We start from the raw sequence: 10,695 nt of genomic DNA, 5'->3' as shown, positions 1-10,695 counted from the left end.
TCTGTGGCAGCATTAAAACTACTAGCAAGCTTTGAGTTTATTATCATGAGACCACATTATTCACTCTTAGGTGGAAAGTTATTATTTTGGAGTAAAAGAGTGTAATGGATTTAAAACTAATGCCAATATATTTCTGGCATTTGAGTTAGTTTCAGAGGAATTAAAACTTAGGAATTCTGATTGTTAGAAGACATACTAACTCTTTCAAGATATTTAGTTCAAGCTTGCTACTCCATTACCCACCTTTCTTTAAAAAGAAAAATAATTAAATAACAATTTTAAAAAATTGTATATTAATTATCATTATAACATCCACTTTCCTATGTTCACATGGGTCCCAGATGTCCTTCCTGTCACCAACCTTCACCTGTTTCCAAGTAAAGTCGTATTTGCCCTAGCCAGATTTATTTTCATGGAAGATTGGAAATGGACACCTCTTATATGACTGTGATGCTCCTTTACTAATATCATGCAATGTCAAGAGAGACTCTAGTGTGTGCATGTGCACGCACACACACATACAGAAAAGATGGGCTTCTTTCAGTTTCCATCTACCAAATCTACTTAAAGCTTTAGTCTGCCTGGGTCTATAGTAGAAGACACTTGCTTAAGGTACCATGCAAGGTACAATAACACTGAACTTGAAACAATGTGGTTGAGAAGTAAACCTCTCAACTATATACTCACACCTGTGCCTATTTGTGTAGTGAAAAATAGATTCAATTTGCTTTAAATACATTTTCTTATAGTTAAAAAATTTTAATATTTTCTAGGTTTAAGGCAGTAAGCTGACAGACTCGTTAGTACATCAGGCAAAATACTTAGCTGCATTTTATCTATATATATGTCCTGAGTTCAAATTCCACTAAGGTCAACTTTGTTTTTCATCCTTTCGGGTTTGATAAAAAAAAGTACCAGTTGATCACGGGTCAATGTAAAAGACTTACCCCTTACCCCAAAATTGTTGGCCTTGTGCAAAATTTGAAACCAATAATTTTTCTAAGTTTCTTTTGGCTTCAATTGTTTAATCACACTTTCAATTCATTATTCCAATTTAACTTTATTATTTTATGTTTTGACAAGGCACAGGCATGGCTGTGCAGTTAGAATGTTTGCTTCCCAGCCACATGGTTTTGAGTTTGACTTCACAGTGCAGCAAGTGTCTTCTGCTCTAGTCCTTGGTTGACCACAACCTTGAGGATAGATATGGTAGACAGAAACTGAAAGAAGCCCATCATATATATATATATATATATACACACACACATATTTATATACCTATATGTCTGTGTCCTTTGTTTGATATTGTGTGGTAGTTGCAAACAAGTTCACCATCATATAAGCATTCATACACTGTCATTCATTTCCAATTAATGTCAAAAAAACATGTCTGACCATAGCAAAATATTACCTTGCTTGGAAACAGGTGAGAGTTGGCGACAGGTAAGGCATTTGAACATTGAAAATATGTCTCAAAGAATTCGATCTGATTCATGCAAGCTTGAAAAAGTGGACGATGATTTAATTACAGCCTTTTATACTGAGTAAATGATGTCAACTTCACCTATCATAATTTTGGTGTCAATGAAATAAAGTAGTGTTGAGAAACTAAATATTGATTATACATCGCTCTTAAAATTTTATGTCCTAACCTATGTTAGAAATCAATAATTACTTTATAAAAGTTCAGTTACAACCAGAAATACCAGCCAGCTACTAAGAACTAGTTTTCCTGTTAAAAAAATTATAAGAATTATCTCCCTTAGAAACAACTACTGTACTCCTTAAGTTGATGCTGGAGATTTCATACACAGACACTAAAATATAGAATTATTTAAGCCTGATATTTTATATATACCGATTTTCTTAAATGTACAACACCTTCCAGTGTATATAGTGTCACATAACATATGTCCATCCGATAATGTGGCCATATTTATAAACAGATCCATTTTATTTGTACTTCAAAACAAGTCATCATCATCATAGCCTTTTAATGTCCACTTTTCCATACTTGTATGGGTCAGTCAGAATTTGTTGAAGCAAATTTTCTGTGGCCACATGTCTTTCTTGTTACCCACCCTCACCTGGACCTGGTGAAAACCACTACCTTTACCTCTGGTCATAACTTAGTCTGAAGAAATGATTAGAGGAACTTTCATTTAATAACATGTAGACTTATATAATTTTTCAAAGTATCTACTGCACCATACTTTGTTCTAAAAGAACATCTATGTTTAAGTGGGAATAAATATTACCTCTCGGTGTTAGTACTGCCTCTGTTGCAAATATATATTTTTTAACAATATCACTGAATAATCATGACCTTGGGGCCTATTCTGGCACTGTTTTCTATATATTGTTGGTGGAGAGATGAGTCACTGCTATCTCTAGTGATTGAGCACCCACCATTGACAAGACCAAGGAAGGTTGAAATCACATGATCTGGTGGTTTTGGTGCTAGAAGTGGTGGGAATTTATCTCCCCACTTACAATATGAACAAGAGTGCATTTTGCACCAAAAGCCAATATGAGAGTTTCTCTCATGGTAGCTATTGCAGTATACTTTGTACTAACAGAGAATATCCACATTTAAAGTAGGAATAAATATTACCTCTTGGTATTAAATACTGCTTCTGTTACTAATATATATATATTTTTTAACAAGCTCACTGGATAGTTTTTTTTTATATGTATAACCCATTTTGATTGAAATAAAAATTTCCGTCTTTTACTGAAATGAAAGTCACTGATTTAAAAAGTATAAGTTCATCAACCTTTATTCCTTTACTTGTTTACTTTTATACTCTACAATGGATGTACCAACGTCACCTTTTTTTAAATTAGGAAATATTTGCCCAGCACTGGGCATGAGAGACACCACTAATATGATAGTGACACCCATTTATATTGATTTTGTGTTGCCAAAACAAAGAGATAGAGAGAAGGAGACATACATCCACACACTCACATAAATACACACAAACACACTCACGCATGCACACTCTCTCTCTTACATACATACTTACACACACACATACTCACACTCACGCACACACACACAAGGAGCTTCTTTCAGTTTCCGTCTCCCAAAAGGACAAATACACACATACATATGCAATGTTTTTTTTTCAGTTTCTCTCTATCAAAACCACTCACAAAGCTTAGGTTAGCCTGGAGTTATAGTTGAAGACACTTGCAGCTTGATAACAAGTTTATTTTACTGAATTCTGTATCTTCCAAGTAACTGGAAATAAATGCAGTGTATTTTAAATGAAATATTGTAACGAAAACATTAAATCTTGGTCTTTTAGAAGATGGCTGTATTTGAATTGCAATGTTCATACCTTTTCTTAGGATCAGTAAGATTGAAAGTAAAGGGAACTAACTACAACTTGGTATCAAAGCCAGTTTGCTAACTTGGAATACTGAGATTGTTACCTATATGTCCGTGTCCTTTGTTTGATATTGTGTGGTAGTTGCGAATAAGTTCATCATCATATAAGCATTCATACACTATTATAATTTTGAAATTTTTGTGGACAATTTACAGTTATTTTTTCTTTAAATTGAAGACCAACTGAATTTTCACATTTTTGCATTATTGAGTGCTCAATATCAGTGAGGTAAGGTGCTGCAGTGCTTACCACTACAGACACCCTGTTATGACATCTAACTGAACTTGTTTCAGTCTGATTTGCTAACAAGCTTCATTCTCATTTGAAGGTTGAATGTTTAAAAAATAAGCAGTTAAACCAATTTGCTACTCCTAATAAAACAAGGTAAATGAATATAAAATATATTAAATTTACTCAAACATTCTCTCATTGGAAACAGAAAACAATAGATGTCAAACACCAAACAAAAACAAATTCTAAACCTAGCCCTTTTGCTTGTACTATTATTAAAATGTTTACTAAGGTGGCAAGCTGGCAGAATGGTTAGAGTGTTGGACAATATGCTTTTCTATATCCGTTCCTGCTCTTTACAGTTTCAGTTCACATGTTGCTAAAGTCAACTTTGCCTTTCACCCTTTCATCATCATCATCGTTTAACGTCCGCTTTCCATGCTAGCATGGGTTGGACGATTTGACTGAGGACTGGTGAAACCGGATGGCAACACCAGGCTCCAGTCTGATTTGGCAGAGTTTCTACAGCTGGATGCCCTTCCTAACGCCAACCACTCAGAGAGTGTAGTGGGTGCTTTTACATGTCACCCGCACGAAAACGGCCACGCTCGAAATGGTGTCTTTTATGTGCCACCCGCACAAGCCAGTCCAGGGGCACTGGCAACGATCTCGCTCGAAAATCCTACAGGAGCCAGTCAGGCGGTACTGGCAACGGCCACGCTCAAAATGGTGCATCTCATGTGCCACCCGCACAAGAACCAGTCCAGGGGCACTGGCAACGATCTTACTTGGCTTGCCGGGTCTTCTCACGCACAGCCCATTTCCAAAGGTCTCAAAGTACCAAGCAAGTTCTAGGGGTTGATGAAATCGTCTGATCCCCTCCCATCAAAGTTGCTATCCTTGTGAATAAATCAGAAACAAGTATTAAAATATTAATGTATGGCTGCTATCTCAGAATATATTGAAGTAATTCTACCTCTAATCAAGAATTTTATTTCACAATTATTTCAGTGCCCTTGGTGCTGCATCCCTTGGAAGGAAACTCTACATCTGTGGCGGCTATGATGGTGTGTCTTCTCTACGATCTGTAGAAGTCTATGATCCAAAGATCAATGTGTAGGTATCTTCTATATTTTATTTTATTGTTCTTGTTTCTTGGTGTTATTCAGTGGCACAAGCAATAGATGTGTATGGTTTAACACCTATGGTTAAATGTATTTTCTTATTCCTATCTTTTTACTCTCAGACAAAGGCCCTCCCCTCCCCATGGTATTTGAACTATTGTTCATGAAGTAGAATGTCCTAAGTGTTCTTATATTTGGGAATTTACTCAACCTCCTTATTACCTAACCACTGCCATTACTCCATGGTAGTATTTGAACTTATTCCAGTGGATATTTCCAAACTATTATTTGTTTATATTTTTTCAGGTGGACAATTATTTCCAATATGTTAAAGCACCGCAGTGCAGCAGGAGTAGCTGTTTTAGACGAAGAGATATATGCTTGCGGAGGACATGATGGTCTTTCGATATTTGACTCTGTAAGAGAATATTTCAAATATTTTTTTTATCAGATAGTCCGAACAGTTAGCATATTAAATTGGTTGAGTCATAGAGGTTTTAAAGTAAACTCTTAAAAAAAAACCTATCAGATTGTAGTGACCATTTCACAAAACTGTAGTGGTTCCTGTCAAAATATCAGATACCTCCTGTGAATTATTGCCACAGAGGATGCTTCTATGTTATTGCTATGGTTTACTTCATATAATAAACACCCTGTTTCTCAAAAAGGTTGAAAATTTGAAAGATCTTTCTATGAAAGATGGAAAGGTCACAGCTGGATTGTTGATCAAGTGCTGAATTAACCTTGTTGTAAATTAAGCTTTTCTAATATTCATCATCATCATCATATAATGTCCACTTTTTCATGCTTGCATGAGTCAAACAGAATTTGTTGTGGCAGATTTTCTAAGGCTGGACCCCCTTCCTGTTGCCAATCCTCACCTATTTCCAAGCAAAGTAATATTTTCGCTTGGCCATGCATGTTTTTTATGAAAGATCAGAAATCAACAACATTGCTTGTATGACAGTGACACTTGTTTACAAGCATCACATGTTGTCAACATAAGGGTTCACACACATGCTTGCACACTCTCGTGATTGGCTTCTTTTAGTTTCTGTCTACCAAATCCATTCACAAGGCTTTGACTGACCTAGAACTATAATAGAAGTTACTTACCTAAAGTACCATACACGGGGACTGAACCTAAGACCACGTGATTGGGAAGCAATCTTCTAAATCATGCCATTTCGCATTATTAATATTTGTAAGAAAAAGAAAACATTAGAATTTATGGGAAATTTTTGTTTTCCACTCAAAGTTCCAAAGTTGTTGATCTTTCTTCATGATTAAACTAGGTTCTTTTTGTATTTTTCCATTGCAACATTTTAAGAGCCTTGAGCCATTATAGCTGACTTAGCAGTTAACCTTACCTAATAAGACAAACCTTTTGCTAGTTAAGTGTTCCATAGTATGTAATATTTGTCACAACAAGGGCAGTTGCTCTATTTCTAAGGAAATATTTATAGAATGCCTATAGTAAGAGTCTTATTTTCTGGAACTGGATATTTTCTTTATTGCAGGTTGAGTGCTACAACCCAGCGACAAACACCTGGTGGATGGTTCAACCCATGCAGTCCAAGCGATGCCGTCTGGGAGTGGCTACCCTCAATGGCAAGCTCTATGCTGCCGGTGGCTACGATGGATCTGTATTTCTGCGAACGGTAGAGCGTTACGATCCTTGCACACAAACATGGACGTACGTAAAACATATGAACTTGAAACGTAGCAGAGTGGCGCTTGTTGCAACATGTGGCAAGCTCTATGCTATTGGTGGCTATGATGGTGTGGCTAACCTGAACTCAGTTGAGATGTATGACCCTGAAATGGACACATGGACTTTTGCTGCTTCGATGTGTGCTCATGAAGGTGGAGTTGGTGTCGGTGTCATGCCAACTGAACCAGAGCTCTGAGATTAGTCTTTAAAATCCTATCTTCAACCCTTTACCATATTTGCCAGCATATAAAACACACCCTTGCATAAAACATACCCCTGGTTTTGTTGGGGAAAATATGATTCTCTGAAAGTAAAAAAACGATATTGATAGCATACAGCAATAAAATTTGAAACCCTAAGTGTGTCATAGATAAACTATTTTATGGGAATATCATATTTTAATTTCATCTTCTCATAGTTCGACTTTATAGTTATTTATATTTTGGCTGTGATGTTTTATGTAACCACAATCAGCCACTATGGTGGTGCACCATCTCTGGTTTTGTCATCATCCGTGCATTGCCAGCATCTGAGAGTGGGTGAAAGTTTGCTAAGTTTGTTAACATTCCTTTCATCTTTCTGGGAAAATTTTAGACTATTAAAAACTGTTTTTTAAAAGTAACAAATTTCATTAAATAAAGTAAGATGCATATCAGATCTGGGTTATGTATGCTGAGGAAGGGGGTATAATGGGATGATGTGTCCTCTCCACATAACTGCCAACCTATTATAAGTAAGTTTTCCTAAGTTTGTGCTAACAGTCTGTGATATTTTGGCTTGTTTTTTATATTTTATTATTAGTAACAATTATTTTACTAAGCAGATTTATGTTTATCTGGATCACTAGCCTACAACATGCAGTCTCCCATCCATCATATGACCACATTAGATACAGGACAATTTTTTGATACATTTAAAAATAAAAAAAACAGTGCATCTTATACGCTGGCAAATATGGTAAGTCAAGAGTTTACATTTTAGTTTTCGTGCATTAATTATTACATTCATTTTAATATAGAAATTATTGTTTCATTCCTATTTTATATCTAAATACCCTCACTAATATGAGTTAGTGTCTCTTGGATCTTAACACATAACTATTACACGCACACACACACACACACACACACACTCACACACACACAATATGAATCTCTTTCACAGACATCCATGCAAAAATATGTCTATTATCAGTTGAAGTATGTTTCTAAGTATTTTACTAGCTAATAAAGTCAAATGTTTCAAAAGTAGTTTTCACCCCCACCTATATATATGTATATATGTATGTATGTGTATATATATATATATATATATATATATTAATATTATCTTACTAAAATCTTTATCTTACTAAAATTGACTTGAAACCATGGTACAGAATATAGATTGGTAAAAGTTTTTATTTTTCATTTCCTTTCGAAATTATCCCTAACTTTTGTGGTATGTAGTATTTTTGCTGCTATTTCTAGCGAGTAGATGTCCTATTATAGGCGTCTCTGCATTTCTAATGAATATATATATATATATATATATATATATATACACACACACACACATACATATACATACATGCATGCATGCATGCACGTTGGTTGCAACTCAATTTCAAGCAGTGCCTTTGCTTGATTGTTCTCTTAAACATGAGTGCAACAGATGGGTTTTTCAGTCTTGCTAGCAACCTACACATTTTTGCACAGATTTGGCAGTGATGGTTGCCTCTTGCAGCCAGTGTTTATAGAGTTACCACCCATTTTAACACATGTCTTCATTCCATGAAAGTTTTCATTGAGTATTTTTGCTTTTCTTGGCTATGAACAAGCATAGTATACAACACATAATAGAGATGTTAAAAATCAAGCAATGTCTAAACTCAAAGCTTTTTAAAATGAAGAAAGGCTTTGCATAGCTATGCATTTGCCCAAAAGGAAGAGCCATACTTACATACATAGTGGCTGCTTTCTCATACACAAGCAAAGCCATTGCTAGAAAGAATCATTGAAATTAGTCATTGGTAATGCAATGTGAAGCCCTTATACATATATGCATGCACACTTCTACAAACTTGTACAATAAATATAGTCTCCCTCCATATACACTAACTTAAATCTGAAATCATCATCACATTAATGCAACAGACATACATATAGTAGGCGCTAACATACATTAACTTCACATATTTAGTCACAAATATGGATATTTGGACTGGAACATATACACAAACACATACACATATGTATACACCCTCTTCCTTTCTCTCTTTTCTCAATTATATATATATTTTTTTTCCATTATTTTTCATTATAAGTTTTATATATATAATTTTCTTTTTCATAACGACTAAGCAACCCAGTATTTTATATGTAGATAAGGTGACAACCTGGCAGAATTGTTAGCAGCATTTTTCATCTATCTTTATGTTCTGAATTCAAATTCCACAGTGGTCAACCCTTTCACCCTTTTAAAGTCGGTAAAATAAGTACCTATTGAGTATGGGGGTCAATGTAATCAACTTATCCACTCCCTCAAATTGCTGGCCTTGTGCCTAAAAAGATTTTAAACAAATGAACACTTTCAGGTGTATTTTAAAAAATATTAGAAATACCAACTAAAATTTTAAATGTGAAATCATCATATCAATGTTTTATTGAATAAAGAACACGGTAGTTCATAATTATCCATTATTTATATTTATAGGCTAAAACAAATAAATGTCTTTTATCTCTTACTGGTCTCAGTCATTAGACTATGGCCATACTGGGGCACCATCTTGAAGAAGTTTAGTCAAACAAATCGACCCTTGTACTTGTGTATCAGCATTCTCAGCCTGTTGTAAAGCATGAGCAATGCTTAACACAAAAGTCTGATTAGTAATAGAAATTATTCTCAGTTCAGAATATCACCATCATTATGTCCATTATTTCTCTCTCTTCTGTTTACCTCCTTGTATTTTGAGGGTACACTCTGACACCTCATCACTTATTTTGATATGTAACTGCTTAAGGATTTGATCTTTAAATGTAAGGAGTCAGAAGATTGGCGCTAAACATTTTGTAAGATTTTGCCTGCTTGCCACCTTAATGTCTTATTTGTTTCGAAATTCTTGCCTCTCATAATATAGAAACATTTCTCATGGCTCCTCTCAGCAGCTTTATCCCATTTACTCCTGCTGACTTTTATGTATTGTGGGGTTTCCATGTATCTCCTCTACAGCAAAAAAACCTCCCAAAGAACTTGTTGCTGACTCTTCTTTCATATTTCAACCTCTTGATATGCAGTACAAAGCTGCATCTCTCTCAATTATGCTTTCACTCAGATGATGGAGATCTTTAGTCTTGTGAGTTACATGGCAACCTCACTGGAGCTATTTCGGTATAAAAAGCACCCGATACAGTCTAAAGTGTCTCGCATTAGGAAATGTATCTAGCTGTAGAAGCCATGCCAAGGTAGATATTGGCACATGAAGGATGGATGTCAAATTATGGTGATGTGTGTATATATGCCTATATATTTGCATATGTGTATGTTTATATATATATATATATATATATATATATATATATATGCATGTATACATTCATGGGTATGTATATATATATGTACACACACACACACACACACACACACACACACACACATATATATATGAGAGGTTACTGAAAAGTTCCTGGTTTTGGGTAAAAGGAAACACAGGAAGATCAGTTAATTATGATTTTATTCAACATATTTCCCTCTCAGATTCACACACTGTATTGGGCCTTCAATTTTTCTAAGCCCTATAAAAGAACTCAGAAGGTTGGGCCTCCAACCAGGCCTTTCGTGATACCTTAAAACCAGGAACTTTTCAGCACCCCCTTGTTTACATTCATATACATACATATATGCAGATACATTATATACATACATGTATGTGTGTGTGTGTACATATATATATATATATATAAGTCAGTAAAAAGTGGGGTTGTGTTAACCGCACGTGGAGAAATAATAGGAAAATGAAAAAAAGCCAGAATGCTGAACTGGAAGCATATTTTAATAAAGATTTCTTCTAACCGGTTTTCATTGCGAAAAAGCAAATTATCAAGAAGGAGAATGAAAATGTTTTTTTACAAAGAAGTACAAAATGAAGAAAATAATATATAAAACAATAATATATAAAAAAATAAATAAATAAATATACCTCCAACTAAAAACACTTGTCTCCCCTTACACACACTTCCTGTTTTGACAC

General features: G+C 34.8%; 1 protein-coding gene across 1 annotated transcript in view; it reads left to right on the top strand.

The window, feature by feature from the left end:
- Nucleotides 1-10,573, top strand: part of LOC106882616 (kelch-like protein 18) — a 44,685-nt gene extending 34,112 nt beyond the window's left edge. Inside the window, exons 9-11 of the mRNA XM_014933356.2 lie at nt 4,641-4,745; nt 5,060-5,171; nt 6,274-10,573. Coding sequence (XP_014788842.1) covers nt 4,641-4,745; nt 5,060-5,171; nt 6,274-6,663 — 607 coding nt within the window. The 3' untranslated portion in view covers nt 6,664-10,573. The remainder of the gene's footprint in view (nt 1-4,640; nt 4,746-5,059; nt 5,172-6,273) is intronic.
- The last annotated feature ends 122 nt before the right edge of the window (nt 10,574-10,695 follow it).

This window comes from Octopus bimaculoides, chromosome 9 (assembly GCF_001194135.2).
Source record: "Octopus bimaculoides isolate UCB-OBI-ISO-001 chromosome 9, ASM119413v2, whole genome shotgun sequence".
In the NCBI taxonomy this organism is placed as follows: Eukaryota; Metazoa; Mollusca; class Cephalopoda; order Octopoda; family Octopodidae; genus Octopus; species Octopus bimaculoides.
Note: the sequence above shows the minus strand (reverse complement) of the source record. Positions and strands in the feature narration are given on the sequence as shown.